This window comes from Zingiber officinale, chromosome 6B (assembly GCF_018446385.1).
Source record: "Zingiber officinale cultivar Zhangliang chromosome 6B, Zo_v1.1, whole genome shotgun sequence".
Classification (NCBI taxonomy): Eukaryota; Viridiplantae; Streptophyta; class Magnoliopsida; order Zingiberales; family Zingiberaceae; genus Zingiber; species Zingiber officinale.
The window spans coordinates 106,003,222-106,024,930 of NC_055996.1; the positions used below are offsets into that span (position 1 = coordinate 106,003,222).

Here is a 21,709-nt window from a genome sequence, read left to right on the forward strand (position 1 = left end):
ATGTATCATCATTTTTTCACATGCTTTTGCTGTCAATATTTTTCCAAATAACCCAGTTTTATCTCTATATTTTGATAATTCCTTGTTAATAATTATATCTTGTAGATCTAACTCATTGACATGCAAAGTTTCCATGCATTCAAAAATCCCCGTTGCGACCTCCTCATAAAGAGCAATAGAACTATCTTTATAGTAAAAATAAGGATTCAACAAAAAAAAAACAGTGGTATGCAATGATGTATTAAGTATATCCTTCATTTTTGACTCAATAATGACTATGATAGGCTGATAATTTGATTCCACGTTGTTCAGAGCCACCTTGATATCTTTTTTAGCTTGAAGAAGCTCCCCATATAGAAACCCCATCGAAGAGTTTCTATCTCCATCTACCAATCGAAGAACTCTTACCAAAGGAGTAAATATTTTCAAACAAAGTGTCACACCATTCCAAAAACTCATACTCATCACACTGTAGAGTAAGTCAATTTTCCTTTGTTTGTTTTTTACCATTTATATTTCTCCCGCATATAACTTGTAAACATGAGCTTTTTTTCAATCAAACTTTGCAATGTGAGAAAATTTGATGCAAATCTGGTAACTCCTGGTCGGACTATGTCTCTCTTTTTCGTAAAACTTCTCATCAATGACAAAGTCTTATGGTGAGCATAGATGAAAATGTAAAAGACTTGGATTGTTTAATAACCTTTTTATATCGTGCAAGTTTGCCAATACTTTCAAGCATGAGATTAACCGAGTGAGTTGCATATGAACTCCAAAAAATCCCAGGTCGCTTTTCTCTCATCAATTTAGCTGCAGCCATATTGTTGGTGGCATTGTCTGTTACAATCTGAACAATATTCTGAGCTCCTACTTGTTCAACACACTTGTCACTCAAAAATAAGTTCAGCTGTATGTGTCTCGTCTGAAGACTCCTTAGACTCTAAAAATGTAGTACCCTTCTTGCAATTAACACATAAATTTAAGATGTTTTTTCTTTTTCTATCACTCCATGCATCTGTTATGATCGAGCATTCATTCTTTGTCTATTCTTCTTCATGTTTCTTTGGCAATTGTTTTATTCTTTCAACTTCGGCTTTCAACAGTGGCTCCCTAAGTTGATATTGAGTTGGAGGCTTAAATCTTGGTTCAAATTGACCCACTGCTTCCATTAGTTGCTTGAAGCTATCATTATCAACAACATTGAATGAGATTCTATTTTCATAAACTCATCTCCCAACATATTGTTGAACTTGTTGAGTTCTCTCTTTGAAAAAAGTCTCGTTTATATTTTTTTGGCGAAGCTGTAACGCCTCGGCCCGGGCGGGCCCCACCTGGACCGAACCGGGTCACGCCGCCAGAATTGCCCATCGAGTTGATGACTAGCTCCACAGATCACCGGAGGTCCTTGTGTCGTGCTTTGTCCTCACTCGCACGCACCCTGAAAAACTTCCCAGGAGGTCACTCATCCTTAGATTTCTCCAAGCCAAGCACGCTTAACTTTGGAGTTCTTAAGTTTGAGCTTCCAAAAAAGAAGGTGCACCTTGGTGATATGGATAGTATCATCTAACCTTTTAAGTCTACTTAACCAGAATCTCAGAACCGGGGTATTACAATCACCCCCACTTAAAGACACAACGTCCTCATTGTGTAACCACGAATCACACCACTCCCTCTCTAGGTGGTGTCCTGGGTGCTCCTGCCATAGGCACACTCACGGTCGCAAGGTCTCTCTGATACCATCTGTAACGCCCCGGCCCGAACGGACCCCACCTGGATCGAACCGAGTCACGCCACCAGAATTACCCATCGGGTTGACAACTAGCTCCACAAGCACGCTTAACTTTGGAGTTCTTAAGTTTGAGCTTCCAAAAAAGAAGGTGCACCTTGGTGATATGGATAGTATCATCTAACCTTTTAAGTCTACTTAACCAGAATCTCAGAACCGGGGTATTACAATCACCCCCACTTAAAGACACAACGTCCTCATTGTGTAGCCACGAATCACACCACTCCCTCTCTAGGTGGTGTCCTGGGTGCTCCTGCCATAGGCGCACTCACGGTCGCAAGGTCGCTCTGATACCATCTGTAACGCCCCGGCCCGAACGGACCCCACCTGGATCGAACCGAGTCACACCACCAGAATTACCCATCGGGTTGACAACTAGCTCCACAGACCACCGGAGGTCCTTTCAGCGTGTTTTGTCCTCACTCGCACGCACCCTGAAAAACTTCCCAAGAAGTCACCCATCCTCAAATTTCTCCAAGCCAAACACGCTTAACTTTGGAGTTCTTAAGTTTGGGCTTCCGAAAAAGAAAGTGCACCTTGGTGATATAAATAGTATCATCTAACCTTTTAAGTCATACTTAACCAGAATCTCAGAACCGGGATATTACATATGTTCTATTGTTTACTACATGATTATGATATCTTACTGCATGTTCTACTATTCAACTGTTTCTTTTACTCATATTTATTGAGTTTAGTATATATTCTTTGCACAAAACTATGAGTTTTCTTTTATAGTTTTTCATTTTTTGGTATTGGAAATTATGCATTTATTTCAGCATACATAGTTAGATCTTCATTGATATGAAATTATTTAAGACAACATTTATATTTACATATGGCATTGTTCACAGCCCACATAAAACAAGGGATACCGAGGAAACCGCCTAGCGGCGCCTAGTCTCCGCCTAGGCGGCCTAGACACTAGGCACTGGTCTATCGTCCGACTAGCGCCTAGTGAATTTTAGAATATTGAAACAAAGCAAGCAGGCGCAAATGACTGAAACTATTAGATACAATCAATTCGAGCTATTAAGAGGCATTGATACCAAACAAGAACAGAATAAGAGAGCCAAATAAACTCTGGAACATATTCATCCTTGCATTTTTAATTTTTTTTATTCATGATCAAGCAGGAACCAAAATAAGAATAATTGAAATCTGTTATTTTATTTGTCACCAAAGTAAAGACAGGAAATCCAACATCTCATTTCAATTTTCTCTCAAGTAAACAATACCTTCTGCAGCTCAGCGCCATAGGATAGCCATCATCCTCCATGTAGCAATGTTCATGAGAAGAAACATTTATTATCTGCCCCGGAGTAATTGTGCAATGATCAGACCTTCCAATAAATAATCAAGAACAAACATTTATTATTTGCCCCGGAATAATTGTGCAATGATTAGACCTTCTGATAAACAATCAAGGGATCTAAAATTTAAATCTTAATTACAAAAAAAAATTTCCTTCAATGAGAAATGAATCTAAGAATATTAGTCATCTAAATAAATCTCCATAAACACTTCCCAATCTACCCTGATGATCGTTAAAAAAACTTTCGTATGATCAGACCCATCACCTCCAAAATTTAATCAGTTTGAATAGCTAATACTTGAATTTAAAAAAAAAATGGGAAGAAACATTTATTCTGTTGTGATACATTCTGATGGCCGCAACCTTGCCAAAATGAGAAATTGGAATAGAGGCCCAAAACAATCCACAAAACTAAATTCATATTACAATAAAAGCTCAATGTTTTACAATACTATCTATGCACAACACAGGCTATTTGCCACATGGAACACTGGAAAACCTATCGCAACTACCAAACTGTTTTTTTACGATCAGCACTAGTTATGAGTCTAGAATTTCAGGCTCATTTCCTTGAGATTTCTTCAGCTTAGCGACGAGAACCCACATGTTTGCCAATTCATTCTCCAGAAAGGCTTCCTTTTGTTTTGATTCCTCCAGTTTTTTCTGAGTCTCTGCTTCTCTTTGCTCCTTTTCAAGAAGTGCAGCTTCTAGCTCTCTTTCATAATTAGCATTTACTTCTCTCTTTATAGTGACTTCGTGCCGCTTTATGTGGCTCTCTCTTCTGGTGTTCTTTGGAACACTGCTTGCTCTGCGCTGAGTGGAGTTTCTCATAGAGGCTAATTCAGCTGCGAGTCTCTGATTGTGGTTCATGAGTTTTGTTACTTGCTCAGATAATGCCTTCAATTCCACACCTGCAGCTGAAGCCAGCCCTTTTGCATATGCACTCTCCTCTGCCAACTTCTGATTTAGGCCTTCTAATTGGCTATTTGCTTCTGTTAGCTCATATACTTTCTGCTTTAGTTCTTTGATTTCAGATACCTATAGCACATTGCACAAAAGATTAATCACAAGCTATCCAGGTGTATATGTGCAAGTTAACCAGACGTTTGATAGAATTTATAAGCAAAAACTAGAATGCATGGATAGATATGAGAAATAGTTAAATTTCAGGAAAAAAAAAAATTGTTAAACAAACTATGAAAAAAATAACATTTCATTTAAAGATTTCACATAAAAAATATTCTGTCTAAGATTATCTTATTTTATGGATTACACGTCCAATTTAAATTAAAAAGATATTCCGTCACCTTTGGGGATATATAAAAATCATGGATCAAAGGAATTACTGCTAATGAAATTAAATAAGAAAACAAATACCAACCAGATGTTCTTCATGTTGCAACTTTGAAGATGCATCTTTCAAAGAGTCATCTTCAAATTTTGTTCTCGACTCCTGAAATAATGTTCCCTCGTAACTGTAGTGTGATTTAACACTCATTGACAAATCCTTCATTTCAAGTGCTTGTGAAAGTTGTTGTTTCAAGGAAGTAATAGTTTCTTGCAGTTCTTCACATTCGTGTATCTAATAAACAAATAAATATGAGACTTATTGCAGCTAGTCAATGCATAAAATAGCCCCACAACAATTAACTAATTAAGCTAACCTTTTGTTGCAGTTGATCCTGTATAATACTGTTATCTGCAGTCTTTACCTGAAAGAGTTTCCTAAATATAAGATAATACATCGAAGTAGATTATACACTTCGACAGGCTACCCGTGTATCTCCAAGTTATAGGTGAAAATAACTGACAGAAGAATGTCAGATGAACAAGAACATTTAACCAGGCTCAGAAATATGCAAGTGATTTGTTAACCTAACATGAAAGAGTGCCTGCAGAAAAATTGAGTACCTCTAGCTCAAGAGATTTCTCATTTAGTTGTTCTAGAAGTTCCGCATATGGCTGAAAAAAATAAAAATAAAAACATTTGACCAGGTGGCACCAATCAAGAAACTGATAAATTGAAGTCGGATCAAGAATTTACAGGTGAAACTCCTGAATTTCGCATCCTATTTTGAGCCACCGAGAAAGAGTTAGCCATCTGCTTTTCCAAAGATGCAATTTGTTGGTTCTTTACTTTTACCTCTTCTTTGACCTTCCTCATGTCGATCTTCAGATCAATAGTTATCAGATGAGCTCTATAATCCTCATTTATCACATGGTTTTCTCTCATGAAATAAATGAGAGGAAAAAAATTACCTGAATCTGTTCATTCTTCGGGCTCTTAGCAGCTTCATCAGAAAGTCGTTTTAGAACACTTGAATGAAGTGCCACTTCTCCAGCAAGAATCTTTAGCTGCTCTTTAAGCAATTCCACGTGATCTATAGTTTTGATGTTTGTCTGGTAAACCATAGAATATGTAAAGAAAAATGAGTTTTCTGGGTAATCAAACATCTTTGTGGAGATCAAAGTGAAATACAACATTATGAAATTCCAAAAGACAAAAAAAAAAAAATAGTTGCGTATAGACAAACAGTAGGTCGCTATGAAAACTAAAATAATAAAGTCATACTGCGAATGTTTTAACCATAAAACTAATAGAGATTTTACAGAAAGCATGAGCAGAAGCATTATTCTTTTTGTGGGCAATAGGATTTGATGCATTATTGAAATACATGGCTAAGCAACTTTTATTGTGAAATATTCATAGTGTACAGTTTAATTAGTTGAATTGATTGTTAATAACATCTACAAAAGGACAGCCCGGTGCAAGAAGCTTCCGTCAATGCAGATTCTCAAGGAAGAGTCTATTGTACACAGCCTTAATCAGCATTGCAAGAGGTTGTTTTCGCGACTTGAACCCATACCATCATGTCACACGATAACAACTTTATCATTATGCCAAAACTCCCCTCCATTGTTAATAAAATCAATAAAAAATCATGCTAAAAATACTAGAACATGTTGGAATTTTATTGAACTCCAACCCTAAAGAGAATAATTAGTTTCAGATGCCAACAAGCAATCCATAGTCATCATCATCAGCAAATATTAGATGATCATAAATAATATTTTTTTGGGGGGTAATGCAGATATCTAGTTCTTTAAACCAACTAATCCTGAAAGTGTTGGCTTCTACAGAAGTTTCCCACCAGCCAGCAAGGTAAATCGGGAAGTGCTCGCAGTTGTCCATCCAAAGCGGCCAATGTTCTTAGATTTGTCATCCCACTGAAGGAAAATGTCTTGCAATGCACCGTAGCTGAGATTCCAACCGTAAATGTCTAGTTAACCGCTGGAGTGCCTAACTACTGCACCAAAGCCCTAGGGCGATCATAAATAATATTTGATTGTTGACGATGATGACATTAATGATTGATTGACATCCATGAAATTATATTTACCCAATCATTTGCAACTTAAAGTTCTAAGAACCGACATTATATATATATAAAGTATTTGATTGGTGTAATAGCAGCAAACAGTTGCATAATTTATACTTGGTGTTCAACAGAAGATGTTCACTGGCAACTATAAGGACCTAAGATTTCTTATCTATATGATGTACAACAGATGAATGAACATAACCTTCAACTTGAGTCTAAGTTTGCATTGCTTCTCTATTCAATTTTTAATTTGATGTATTTTATTCCATATCATACTTCTCTATCCATTCTAATCTTCATCCAATAAAAAATTTAGCAGTTATGAAACAAAATTATGTTTTGTTAGAGATATTATAGTTTCTTTGTAAAATTAATACACTAGTGATAAAATTCTGTTTAGTTGGCTAATCAACCATCAGTGTTTATTTGAAAATAAATAAGAGGAAAGAAGAAGAAATGACATTGTCAGTTTCTCCTATTTACTTGGAAAGAAGATGAGAGGAGGAAGGAATCTAATTTGATCCAAATCATCAATTATATTTTCTGCCAAATCGGGCAGAAATGGATAGAAATTAAGTTTATTCTCTAATAAACTCAACAAATGGCACACTTTCTTCTTTTTGGTTTAATCCAAGTAATCAAGAAGGTGGAAACAGGTAAGGTTTGTTTTCCCTTTCCACTCACTTAAAGTACTCTGTTCTCTTCTTCTCCCTTAAGGTAAACACAGCATTAACCATATTTAAACAATTCTAGAAGACAAAAGTGGGCAATTAAACTTAAATATGATAGCAGTATAAAATCAAGAGAAGGAAAATGATCACTACTCATTCCAAAGAAGTAATTTTGTAAGATCTACAACTACATTAGTTTATTAAAAAAAAATCAGCATAAACTGAATAACTAGTAGCAGATTGAATTTACAGCAAATGTAAAAGAAAATGTCACTTGGTGAAGAAGCCAAATATCCATCTATTGCATACCATTGGCGTCTCTTGGGAAGAGAGATCATCAGCTGCAAGTTCTCTATCATTATGCACTTCCAACAGATGATATGCAGGAATACTATCTGGTATTAACGAATTTGACAAACCAGACTCTAAAGGGAAGTGTATGCTCTCTGCTTGAGGAGTTGAAGGTGTTGTGTGTGACTTTGTTCCACTTGATTTGTCACCATCTGATGCTGCCAAACCACTATCTCGTTTCTGGGGCAAAAAAATTGAATTAAGCATGCAACAGAACAGGAGCCAACAAATCAACCCTTATGCAAACTAACAGTAAGCATAGCACATCAGCATAATATTTGCCAAACAAATGCAGCCACATCAATGACATTGAGCTGTGCAGAATTTTTTGGACTATAGGGTTGTCAACATACATCCTTAGCATACTCACTGAAAAATGCAATCCAACAGAGAATAAATAACCAATGAGGATGAAGTAGATTACACAGACAGTTGTGAGGAATGTCTCAAAGATTTTTACTCCTATAATCCTATGGACATAAAGTTAGCAATTTCAAATCAAAAATTTACTAGTATCTTAAAGCATGCATAACTGATAAGGCAAAGCACAGACTATCATGATATAATATTCATCTTCCATTATTATGATTTATGACATTCTACTGAATTTTTTTTCAATGTTGCATATTGAGCGTTTTCCCCTTTTTTTTCTAAGAACAATATTCCTATTTCTTATTAATTGACGGGGTAAAAGAATCAAAAGTCAGATCCAAAATGTGCTTTCATTCTAAATGTTACAGCAATACTACAGCAAAATTGCAAAAAAAAAAAACAATAGTAAAAAAACAACCTTACTGAAGCAAAAAAAATGTAAGCATGTACAGATCGATGTATACCCTCAATTTGAGCCAGTTTAGAAGCCCATGCTTTCTGTTCTTCTTCTCCTCCTTCAGGACATCATAGTTAGTTTCACCAAATCCTTCCATTGGAGCATAAAAGACAGCATTTTCATTATCTATTATCATATCTCGTCTTCGATATGGGAGATATGCAAGCTGCAGAATTACATGATTTCCCAAATTAGAACTAAATTGCAATCCTTGAATCAAAAAATAGGATATTTGATGAATATTTAGAACACAGTAATAGACTCATAGTTGGTATCTGATCAAGAAAACATAAAAATGAATTACAGAAAATCTAACCTCTTCCTCTCCAAAAGAATGTCTTCGTCTAGCACCAGGGCGTTGAAGAAATCTTGGAGATTGGCTTGTTTTTGTAGACACCAAAATCAGTTTGGTTAAACGTTGTATCCTTCCCAGTAATGCAGCTTTAGCTTCTTCTTCCTGTTCCAGTCTTGATTGTAGCTTGACGTGACCATCTTCTAGCTTTTCATGTTAAGCATTTGTACTAATCAAATTGACAATGAACAGAAAAGATAATTAAAAATTAAAAAAAAAGTTTGAATATATAGAAAAGCCTGCCTTCTGTTTCAAGATAAAGAAATCATCTTCTCCAGTATCTTTATGTGTAACAGTCACAATCCCTCTCTTTAACTGATCTAGCTCTTGCTTTAAGCAATGTATCTCATTTTGATATTTCTTTATTAGAGACTTTTCATCAATTATCTACATAAAAGCAAAACCATAAGATGACAGAAAAACAACCAAAATGAATAATGGAAACATAGTCATACAAGGAATCTAGTTCCTCGATAAATTCTATTTTCATTAAGTTGAACAAAATGTCTATTATATTTAATCTCTTCAGGCATCTATGTAGTCAGGAAAACATACTTTATTTTGAGAAGCTTGGATCTCAATGCATTTTGCACGATGAGCAAATTTCAGTGTATTGTGTGTTTCTTCTGCATTGCTTGATGATGGAGTAACTGTGCAGATGAGCTATACAATGGAAGGAAAATAATTGAAATCAAAATTAGCCATTTAATTAACTGATCTTACATAAATTCAAATGTCAACTTACAGATACACGCCCTTGACCACTTAAAGATGATTGGAGAAGTCGTGTTAATTTTGAGTCTCTATATGGGATATGTGTAGCTTTTCCATCTATTAATTTTGCAATAACCTGAAACAATGTAGTAGTTAAATAAATTCACAGAGATAATCACATAAATGACTTGTGGATTTCATCATCAATCATTATCATTCTATGTTTGTCCCAACTATTTGGGTTCAACTACAAGAATCTTTCCCTCAAGACCTCCATTGAGTTTTCATTTGTGTTAAAAAGCAAAATAGGCCAGCTTAATTTATATAAATATTGCATGCTAGAATAACTCCACCCATGGAAAGTTATCCCAAGTACATAAAAAGTATCTACAAATTTTTTTCAAATTTCAATATATGAAAAATACATGATTTAACTTACTGGATTAATTTTGTAATAGATAGTACAAAACTAAAATTAATGAAAATAATCTCTCAAACTAATAGAAACCTAATTTTTTAATCCAAAATAGCATTTCCAAATTGAAAAAAAATGCACTAATCATCTTTAAAAATGAATGATCCTGGAATTAATATTATCCCGTACTCTTGATAAAGTATTTTTCATTTCTCATGTGCATCCATGATTTAAGATGAAATTAAGCATTGGGTGTCTCTTACAGTTACGGCAACTTTCCTGTTGTAACACATTCTTGTGCTCTCAGTTTTAAATGGAAGAAACTCAATCCCCTAGCAACTAAAAAAAAAAAAAAGGCAGCCCGGTGCACGAAGCTCACACCATGCGGGGTCCCGGGGAAGGATCCATTGTACGCAGACTTACCTGCTTTTTGCAAGAGGCTGTTTTCAGGATTCGAACCCGTGACCTTTTGGTCACATGACAACAACTTTACCGGTGTGCCAAGACTCCCCTTCAATCCCCTAGCAACTAACCATAGATTAAAATCTCAAAGATAGAACTCTAATATATTTTTGTCTCCAACCCTTTGAATTTGTCACTTCATACTTTTCAAACTGAAGTACCATGTGGAATCTTCAACTTGAGGAATTAAGGAAAAAGATTATAGTAACTAGTAAGTCCTTTTGAAGATTAAGTTAGTTGAAGTGCTGGACCAAATTTTTTTCAAGATCATCACCATTCTCAATCTAGAGAATTGTAACATCAAAGTTTCTGACTATATCAATATTATCCATCTTCAGCTTTGTTCAGTTATTCATGATGAATTTTACAAGATAACTAATTTACAATGGGAAGATCAATCATTGATGTGATCAACACAATAAAAAAAATCTAGCAAAAAATATCTGATATAACAGGAAGCAGTTGTAAAGACAGCTCACAGTTCCAAGAGTTAATAGGCTCTTATTTATATAAGATCCCTCTTTTCGTCTTACTCCAGTAGTTTCAGCCCTTGAGCTCTCTGATCCTGCCAGATCGATGAGGTTCTGCATCCATCAGTGGAAGTAAGTACACAATACAAATTGTTAGGGGGAAAAAATCCGCAAGCACCAGCAAACACATTGACAAAACAAACTACCAGCAGGGAAAAGTTAACAGCTCCCCCTTCCCCACAATCACCACAAGGGCTACTCTCTATTGTCTGTAAGAAGACCAAAAGATTAAGTTAAAGTATAACACTTTTGAGTGTTGGGGACTTTGCAAGCATCTTTTAAGCATTGCAAGGTCAAAATTGAAAACAGTATAATTCAAAATGCAAAATCAAGTTTCCACTTCAAGCCAACAAAATGTTTTACCAAATAGCATAAAATCAATACAAATTTGTAGAGATAAAAGGTCATGTTTAGTGTTAAAGACACAACAGCTGCAGTCATGGAGAACTCCAGAATTAGTCAATTTCCTAGCTGTCCATGCTACTGAACAATATGTGACAGGTTTGATTAAAGCAAAAGGCCATAAACTAGTTCCAGGGTTTGATAAAGCTTCTAGACCACAAGAGTTTTGATAAAACTTCTAGAATTTTTGACTTATCAAAACAGTTTTCTAATCCTATGAGTTTCTCTGAGTAAAAAAAATCTTAAGTTTGGTGGAATTAAGAAGAAAGCAACGTCACTTTGGGAATGTATTTTCAAGTGATCATATTTTCAAGTGATCAACCAACATATTGACCCATCTGTGCCAAAGTTACAAGATCACTTTAGACCCATCTCGCTTCCACTTGTCATGTAGAGAAATCCAATCAAGTGTCGGTATCCTAGTTGTTACAGTTCTCTATTTCTTACCATGAAGAGATATCGCTTATTTATAATGTAACCAATTTACAGCTACCACCCATGAAGGTGTTCATCTCCATTACCACAAATAATCTATTTTGTGGAATAATCCAGGAAAATCACTGTCAAGTACCACAAATGTCTAACATCAAGGCATATAGATTATTGAAGACATATTTACAGGGGACTATTATACTGGCATGTCACTCTGCCTGCTGCTCCATATGCAGCTTGCAGCATAAGAACTCAAGATATGAGCAACTCACAAAAGTGAGCTCAACAGCCAGGGAAGAAAGCTGGAGATGAAAGGAAAAGGGGCTGATACGTAATTTTAAGAGAGGAAGAAAACTTTCTTCCCAAATCATCCCAACATTTTATCCTCCCTCACTTTCTCTTGAAGTAAACTACATTTAAAAATCTATAAAGGATTAAGTTGTGCATCTTAAAAACTGATATGCTGATGAAGCTAGCCACAAATTATAACTAAAATAGGTAACTATAAGAAAGCCATGGTGTTAATACTTGTTTGTGCAAACGGAATGATGCACAATTGCACAGTCAAACACCAAGATAAAACATTTGAATCAAACACATATTTGCTATCTAAAGTTTATCATAAAGATTACAGCTAAACAATAATAAATGCTCAATTTGAATTTATAACCAACATCTAAGTGCAGTATAAGTACCAGTGTGAAAATTGTATGACTTCTGCTGCTTAGTAAATTGAAGTTATTGGATCCAACGTGTCTATGCTCTATCATCAATTAAGAGATATTTCACCATTAGCATAAACAAGTGCCATCGGTGTAGAAAACATTATAAAAATTCATTTAATAGAATTCACATATTGACATTTCAATTTTACCTTCCCCAGCTGCAATAAGGGAGAGTGCATGTGCAGGAGACAAGACTACTTCCTCCTTAATACCCTCGACAAATGTTCCCTAACACAATAAATATGAAAAATAAGCACACCATTGAATAAATCATCATAAGGATACTGCTAAAGTAGGCACGTAGTATGCCAATGGGCCTCCACAAATAAATTAGCTAACACACATCAGTTGGAGAAAAGTAAAAAAGAACAAGAACTAAAGCTATGTATATAGCTAAGGTACTACCATAAGTTTAACTAAATGTAGTCTTACATGGTCATAGATCATAGCATTGGCAGATTACCAATGCCTAAAATGCAGGCTAGAAACACACAAAGGAACAACGACACAGATATAAAAGAAGATTCACATCATTAGACAGTCGGAGTCTCTCAAGTACATATAAAAATATTGGAAGTAACATGCTTGAGTAAACTGACTGTGCCACATTGCATACAGCAAAGATTACTTGGGAAGACTCATAATGCAATCCAGGAGCAGCAGATGTACAGACAATATGGAAGCATTATATAGAGATTAGCTAATTGGTTAGTCCCAATTAAGGACAACCACCTGCGACCCAAATTCCTAAACATATCAAATGCTCTATGCAATAGAAGGGATAGAGATGTCTCAGAATATAAATCCTTTACATAAAGAAACAAATGTTTAAAGGAAAATATCAATAACATTGATGTAGACATAAATAAATTTAGATATGGACTGAATAAGAATTTTGCTTTATATAAAAGTTCTGGTACAAAGTAGAATAGATAATCAAAAATTTTGTTCCAAAAAAAAAGCATAGCAAACACAAAAGATGTTTTATAAAATTAACTTGGGACATAAGCATAACATCAAGTAAATCAGGTGATTAATCAAGCACCTGAGTGTCCTCCCTGATTCGTAAATTTTGTCCTGCTGGATTTAGCAAATCATTGACAACCTGGAACAGCAATCTTGCTAAGCAAAATGTTATGAAAGTATGAATAACAAATGAAATAGATCAACAGTGATATAACTCAAAATTTCATAAATTGTAATTTAAATAAACCATTAAATTACACAAGGTGAGCTAAACACCATTAATGATGTCATATCTACTGTATTCATATATCTAGTAAAATGCTGAATATAACCACTACAAGACCTATAGCTAAGCCATTCCAGTGGAATGAGGACATTATCGCTGATTTAGACGGATTTCTTCATCTCATTCCAGCAGAAGCACCCACTTTAATACTTACTGATGCAGTGATCTACAAAGGCCAAGGACCCCTCAAGAATTTCGTCACAGCTTCAAATGCATAAGCATCTTAATCATTCAGATCACTTATTAAGCAAAAGGTGATATCCAGTATCATACATGCATGTAAATCACAGGGGCATTTTTCCCTAGCACAGCGGCCCTATCATCTATGCTTCTATTCAAAATATACATATCCCTTCAGATATCTTCCATGGAACATTAATATCAATAGTAATTTAGAGTTTTTACATTGAATCTAACGAACATAGTTTCTCTACATGAGACGAAGGATCTAGATTTAGATCATATCTTCACACTTATTTTTTTAATAAAAATTAAAATTCTTACATAATAATGAGAAGAATGAAAAAGCTTGCAGTCAATGATGAACCAAAGAAAAGAAGGAACGCCTAGCCAATAAGAATGATAAGACAAGTAACCAGCTCTAGATTGCAGATGTTCAGTAAACAAACCTCATTGTAGATTTCCAGATATGATACACGAAGAAGAAACTCACGGCTTGGAGTCTAAAATCAGAAGTAGGTGCTCAGATTCTTATAAACCAAATAAAAGCATTTCAGAGGTAGAAAAATATTCAAACTACCTCTTGGATGATACTAAATGCATCTTTTACAGCCAATGGTATGATTCCAGGGGATCTTTGATCTCCCTGCCATTAATCCAAGATAAACAAAATTGATATGAGATTCCTAGATTCACTTACTAGAAATATCAGGTTATATTTTGAGAATGAGCCACTTGACCATCTTTGCTGAATGTTTGATTAACCATTTGTGAATCAAATCTGACCATATATCATCAAGATTTGCTATCTCAATCCATAGTATTTCCCATTTCTAAGAAGCCACTTAAAAAATTGACATCAACATGACTCCAAAATTATATAACACAGATGATCACCCAAAATGGAAAAAAAGAAATTACTGGAAAGGAAAAAGAGAATCACTGAACCATTTTCATGCACCCACTTAATTCATAGACCAAGGATTGCAATTGCTATCAATATTATTTTGAATTTCTAATTAAACAGTATGCTGATGGTACCTTGGATCAACATTTCAGTATTTAGATAAAGGACATGCAGGTGATAGTAGTAATAATATATGCTACAGTATGGTGAATAATTACTGAATTTATTTATATACCCATTTAATAAACCAAAGGACCATTATTATGAACTTCTAATCAAACAGCATCCTGATAGTTCAGTGGAACAACATTTCAGTAATACAATTAAGAAAGCCATGCAAAGATACATGCTAGGCAAGGACATAATGGTAAATAGCCATGCTAGTCTTTTCAGTTGGATTAGCTGAAGTGTGTTGCACATCAATAAAACAAAGAAAGGAAATTTTCCCTGCATCAGAAGACAAAATATGTAAGCATCTCAACATTAAAGTTGTGGCCCTCACATGCATTGTATGTGTTTTGCCACTGCTTGTAACTCCATAAGCAAAAATTGTGCCTGCAAAGAGAATAAAGCAAGATTCCATTAGAATTCCATGGTATCATTTCAGTCATTAATAAACTCAAACAGTTTAATGTAGCCAATTATTCAAATACATTATCAAGCACTTGAGGACCCTTACGAAAGTGTGTGCAACTCAAACATCAGTGCGAAGCAACATTGTTGCCTAATGCAAATTGTCTTCTATTCAATGTTCTTTTGAATCTAAATTCAGTTATCATATCGAAGCAAACAAATGATGATAATCAACAACCCTCATGTGGCTTGCTACTAGCAATATCAGTTAATCTGTAGTCATATTACTTATTATTCATTACTTATTAGTGATTTTTGCATTTTCAAACTCATTTCTCTATCATGTTTGGTCAAGCTTGAGGACTCGAGCTTCTTTGCAGTTAAGGTTTGCATAATAATAATTTTCAAAGAACACCTATTTTACTCAAGTTTCTTGACTGTGCCAATTATCTTAGGCTTAATTGAATGGGATAAACTGGATCAGACATTGAAGGTTATATGAAGATTACTGTGGCGATCCACAGAAACCTTGATCAAGAGCCCCTTTCCTCTTTCCTGCATCTGTATTCTTCTATCTCAATACACCTCCATCCGTTATTCAGTGATCACTTTTCTCTGTTTCTCATCATCTGTTAGTTTGATTCCTTCCCTTGATCACTTTGTGTTTGTAGGTTGAATTTGGTAGCAAATTAGTTTGTGTTGTTATGATTGGTGACCACGAGGTACTAACCAGTGAGATCTGGCATCAGTAAGAGTAGTTCTATACTGATCTGTTTAAGTAACAAGTGTTAAGGATATATTTAATATATTTGGTTATCAATCTAGTGGGGTTTTACACCTGATCAGTGGCAAATAATGGATGGATTACAATGCATGTCTCCAGTTAAGAGTGTTGTGGTAGATCTAGCAGATCTGTTGAGGTTCAGCAAGGATTTTGTGAAGATCACTAGCTAAAATTTGAAGTATTGTGATAGATTAAATCATGAAGTTTGTTTTTGCCTATAGATTTTAGATGCTCAAAATGATATTGTAGCACATTTCTAATGACTTTCTTTATAAACCAAGAGAATATCATGTTTGAATAGTCTAATCAAAATGATGCTGCAAACACATCATCATGTTGTATATGTCCGAGCAATATAGCAAGGAAAAGAATTACTTCATGAAAGAATGTACAGTGTCATTACATAGTGTGTCTAGTGATGGCATAGCTGGCAGGTCAAACATTATGCACATCCTAGAATGAAGTCAAACATTGACATTCAGTAAACCAGATGATTAAGTGATATGATCAACAAAATATGTTCATTTGATGATTTTAATTCTTTGTCAACAAAAGAATATTTGTTTCTGATTTCATAATCAACAATAATCTGCAATAATTCTCACAAGGTAAATACAACAATAAAGAAGTGATCAAAATTGTATTAATGACAATGTGAAGATTAACATATTTATGTGTAGATATTCAAGCTACAATCAATTGTAGATGAGATGCAACCTTTCCAACATGGACTTAAGAGAAATTAAAACAATCGAGCATATACAGACAATGTAAAACAAATAAGAGGAAACAACTCCTTGTTTCTGTGAGCTTTTTTCTTTGAGAATTGAGTTCAATATCTAAGTAATAAATAACAAAATTACAAAAGGAGAAGGAATTCACCATTGACACCCTCCATAGCACCGCTAACAACATGCTGCGCAGCCACATCATATACATGGCGTGTTGTTGTTGTAGGCCCAAAAACTCGATCTACGATTTCAGGTTAATGAAATTAGTTAGGCAAAGGCCAGATTTCTATCTCGTAAAGGCAACTCGAAGCACACAAACAAGCCTGGATGTAGAGAGCGACAATTTTACCAATATATAGGTTGTTAAAGAAAGAAATTATAATGTTGCAGCCAGAGAAAAAAAGTGTCTTTCTCAGTTTATATGTGTAACAAGTGGAGAACTTTTTTTGCATGAATATCAGTCACTATAGTACCAGCCAAAAGTACTAACACGAAAAATATGTATGAACTTTATAAAATTAACCTTGGTATAGATACCTGCTAAATGGTAATTTCCAAATATAGATCAACCCCAGAGCAAAATATAAACAATCATAAGCCAAATCATTATTTTGACGAAACAAAGGTTTAAAAAAAATAGAAGAAAACAGACATGAGCAAAAAGTAAAGGGAAAACAAATAAAATTGATTGTCTATTGCTCAGATCGAAATCCATCAATCAAATACAGGAGATGGAATTCATTTTCATTTACTCAGAATCTCCCAGTTTTACGAGATGGTCCAACACAGACATGAGCCATGAAACATGTCAACATTATGGTAAACATATCCTTTACTGAAGGCTCCCTTCACTCTTTTACCCTATCAGTATATCCATAACTATGGAAAAATTTGATCAAAATTCCAAGATCATTAATTGGGAATTGGGAAGAATTAGCTGATCATAGATTCAATATCAGTTGTTTTTTCAAAGAATGAATTACATTTCACATTAACAAAAAACAACTTTAAATCAAACTGGAGTTATTTGATGTCAACTACACTGAGATAATGTTGAGTTAGTTTAATTGGTCAAGGATGGTTTTGAGCACCAAATGCTACTAACAATTAAGGTGCTTGGAGTAACATTGGAATTTATGTGCTGCACTTTTCTCAAGCTGCCTGTGAATCTGAAATTTTTAATATTTCATTTTTAAAAATAGACATAATATAATGGTCTCAATTCTCGGTGATCTGCTAGAATTGGTGCAGGCTCATATAAGCTGGCATAAACCTACCAGAATCAAGAAAATCACAGTAGAAAAATACGTACAACTGAAACAAGTGCCATGGATTGAATGTGAACCGAGAAAATTAGTGTCTTGCCAAACTGGAGCATGCTGCTGAATATGGATGCCATGTAAAGAAGTTTGAGACCATACTTAATATACTTATTAAACAAAAGAGTTCCATTTAGAAACTTTGACAATGCAACACTCTAGAGTATGATGATCTTCAAAGAGATTTTAAATTAGCCTGAGTTGATATAGTCTCCATGAGAGTTAGATATAATCTTCATTAACTCCCATCAAACTAAAGATACCTCGCAATACTAAAATTTATATATATATATATATATATATATATATATATTATGTGACAAGTTTTACAAGATAGAAATAGGCTAAGGTCCTAATTTCTACATTATTCCACCAAAGACTCATGCAATGAGGGAATGTATTGCATGAGAGGAGGAGCTTAGTGACTAGCACAAAAAGGAAGAGATGCAACTTCAATAATCATCTTGTGTCTTGATGGTCTGATCAGGATTAATAATATTTAGTTTACAATATATCCGGTCTCTTTCCAGATATTTGGTTGGGTTTTCTCCTATAATTTCTAGTTTTTCAAACTTGGAGATTAAGGAGTCTAGATTATCCTAGGTCTTAAGCATAGTTAACAAATAAGTTAGATTAACATAATCCTGTGGATATAGATCATTTGGATCTAAATCTTCTAAGTCCTCTTCTACTTCTGGGCTAGTCTCGCCAAGTAGCATTAGTTTTCCTGTTGAATAGTAAGGCTAGTTTTACATGAATTTTTAATAGTGCAGGGACAAGTGTCGGAAGTAGGATTGTAAGTTTCGGTGATGGGAGGGGTATCACCACGCTTACGAGTGCTAACCTCTAATGGGTAGGCAGAGAGAATAGGAGCGATAACAGGAGTAGAGAGAAAGACAGCATAGTCTTTCGTGAGCAAAAGAGCACGATCAAAAGCAAGGAGGAAGTTAAGACCAAGAATTAAGGGAATGTTTTTATGTGGTAAAGGTCTAACCCATAATTGGTTAAGAAGAATAGAAGGACTGAAAGTGCCGCAATTGGTATAAAACTGAAGTTGGGCATTCTTCATAAATTTGTGGCAAGAGAGTTTTTGGTCATCAAATTGGGTACTGACTAATGGAGTATTAGTTTGTTCGATCAAGTCTGTAGGTAAGACAGATAACAAGAGAGTCTCATCAATAATAGAGGTAGTCGCCCCACTATCAAGAAAGGCATGTAAAGTAAGTTCATCTCCTTGTATGCTTAAGGTACATTGTACTCATATGTCTACTGAATGACCTGAGTTACAAATGCCAGGTGTTTTAATAAAAACTAGATTTGTATCATCAGTGTCATCTGAGATCAAGACGCCTTTTCCCTTAGTAAGAGAAGAACCTGAGGTTTGTTCTTTAAGGTTGGTTAGGTCAGCTTCTAATAAGTTTAGTCTGGTTTTTAAAACTAAGACTCTAGTTTCTAGTAGTGCATTTCTGGTGCTACCACTAACAGTGTGTACTGAAGGAATGGTTGTTTGAAATATTGTTTCGAGACATAGATTACAACATTGTTTTCTACAAAGTTTGTAAATTCCTCTTTTTAACACAGAAGGATAAAATCCACATATGAAACAAGGAACACTATCTGATCCTTCTTTTAAGTTCCATTCATGAGTACAAGTTCGTTGATCGGATCTTAAATCAGTTGAGTTTTGTGGAATGAATTGATGATACATTGAGTCAAAGTCTTCTAAGAGTTTTACTGTGTCATCAAAGTTCATTGCTTCATCCTAACTAGAATAATAAGGAATCTCATATTTTGCAGTTAGATCATAAGATGGCTGTAAAAATGAGTTGATTAAAGTCTAATCTGCCGAAGAAGATATTTCCATTATACATATACCAAGACAAGGAGAGAATACTAAATAAACGATACTTGAACATAACCCAGTTCATTTGCAGAATTATATCTCATCCCAAAATAAAAATCCAAATTGACCAATTGCATAATATTCAGAGTGATTTAAAAAGATGCCGCAGAAGTGTACTAGGATAATACATTATACACCAAAAAAAAATGCTCTAGAAATTAAATGTATTACATACCACGTACCATAAGCATATGCAAGAATCGGATTATGTTCACTTCGAACAACGGTATCCCCATCAGCATACCAGGCAATCTCCTCTCCCTGACGAATCTCACGTTGACTACACGCCAAAAACCAACCCAAATTACGACGGCTCCAAGGACCAACAAAAGGAAGAGAACAGATCTGATCCGAACCTGAGCGGCCGGAACCGAACAGTAACCGTCACGTTCTCCTTCGATCCCTCCGCGTCCAGGGCCTCACCGTCCGGAAATAAGTACTGCGGCTTGCCTCTCACCGTGTACGACGCTGGAGAGCTCTGCCCGTCGGCGGAGGCCTCTGGTACCTGCCTGGATGACGAGGTCGTCGTCGACGAAGTCGGAGAAGTAGCTGACTTGTAAGACGCCGGCGTCAGTTTCCTCTGCCTCGAATCGTACCGCAACGCCATAGCGAGGTAGATCCGAAGGCCAGACCCCTAAAATCCACGTCCAGTAGATGACCAGGCACAATCTGACACGAACGAGAGCTTGAATCGGAGCCGCATTGGCTTAGATAGATCGAGATGGAGCCAAACGGAGACGAGCAAGATTTGGACGGAGGAAGCGGAGGAGATTCTCTGAGGGTTTTCTCGTTCTCGTCTTGCGGAACAAAAAAATGGGAAGAAAAAAAGCTCGCCTCCTTTTCTCTCTCTCTCTCTCCTCGCTTTTCAGTTGAAGGGAGGAAAGAAAGAGCTGTGGAAGAACTTCGCTTTCCCACACGTAATTTATAAGTAGTTCCAAGAACACCCTCCCCCCTATTGTTTTAGAATTTTCAAAACACTATCCAAACTTTTCAGACGCCGATCACGTTCTGTACTCCATGGCCCTTTGTCCTTTAAGGTAGTAGTTTTTATTTTTTAGAAAAGAAATTATAAGAAAAATTAATTCTTTATTTATTTTTATTCACTACTCGCCTAAGCTCAAAATTGGGATCGTCATTAGTCATGACCAAATGGTACTATGATGCCGACTTAATCTAGATTTACTACTAATTAGTTATCATATTATCTACTTGAATCCTTTTGTGGCTCGTGATTACAATATCATAATGACACTCGAATGTAAATATGTACACTTATCATGGACGAAGTATACCAATGTTATGAAAAGATGATCGATTTTATTCGATGAAAATTTTTGACCGACCATCATAGAAAATTCAAAAGTACAAACAAGGTCTCAAATTTTTGTATCATAATGGAGAAAATTTTCTACAGTCAATTATAATTAGTAATCAATTGGCACTATATGGTAGTCCGGGAGGTAAAAATAATTACTTGAGTAAGAGAAATGGAAGGATATGGTCTTATTTCCATTAACTAATATGACTTTTTTTTGTTTACTACAATTGTGTGTCATGAAAATCACTAAAAATTATGAAACCAATTTTTTTTAAAAATGTTTTAAGTCCAACAAACAAACCTTAAGTGCTTACACATTTTACTATTGCTGGTTATTAATAAAAAGTGACTTTGACCGATCAAAATCAATTTCTG

The 21,709-nt window shown here is 35.2% G+C and overlaps 1 protein-coding gene across 2 annotated transcripts; it reads right to left on the bottom strand.

Moving 5' to 3' along the window:
• Positions 1-3,487: 3,487 nt before the first annotated feature.
• Positions 3,488-20,902, bottom strand: LOC121988710 (kinesin-like protein KIN-7D, chloroplastic). 2 transcript variants are annotated; one of them, XM_042542275.1, is made up of 24 exons: positions 20,373-20,902; positions 20,199-20,296; positions 16,946-17,035; positions 15,209-15,261; positions 14,380-14,445; positions 14,249-14,302; positions 13,413-13,472; positions 12,517-12,595; positions 12,338-12,405; positions 10,955-11,017; positions 10,758-10,862; positions 9,433-9,537; positions 9,243-9,350; positions 8,931-9,074; positions 8,652-8,834; positions 8,343-8,501; positions 7,575-7,686; positions 7,465-7,496; positions 5,361-5,501; positions 5,146-5,271; positions 5,013-5,063; positions 4,766-4,813; positions 4,483-4,683; positions 3,488-4,139 (listed from the first exon to the last, which is right to left on the bottom strand). In XM_042542275.1, exons 1-24 carry the CDS (start codon positions 20,621-20,623, stop codon positions 3,642-3,644), a joined length of 2,895 nt encoding a protein of 964 aa, XP_042398209.1. In that variant the 5' UTR covers positions 20,624-20,902; the 3' UTR covers positions 3,488-3,641. The 2 variants fall into 2 exon arrangements, with proteins under 2 accessions (XP_042398209.1, XP_042398208.1); XM_042542274.1 differs by having other exon boundaries at positions 7,465-7,686.
• Between the last annotated feature and the right edge of the window lie 807 nt (positions 20,903-21,709).

What these genes read in the sequence shown, in the direction of transcription:
- LOC121988710 (XM_042542274.1), bottom strand. Translation starts at nt 20,623, where the DNA reads ATGGCGTTGCGGTACGATTCGAGGCAGAGGAAACTGACGCCGGCGTCT. An exon ending in CTTCCCAAGAGACGCCAATG is followed by an intron (nt 5,502 to 7,464) that starts GTATGCAATAGA and finishes ATGGTTTACCAG; the next exon opens with ACAAACATCAAAACTATAGA. An exon ending in TGCAACATGAAGAACATCTG is followed by an intron (nt 4,140 to 4,482) that starts GTTGGTATTTGT and finishes AATGTGCTATAG; the next exon opens with GTATCTGAAATCAAAGAACT.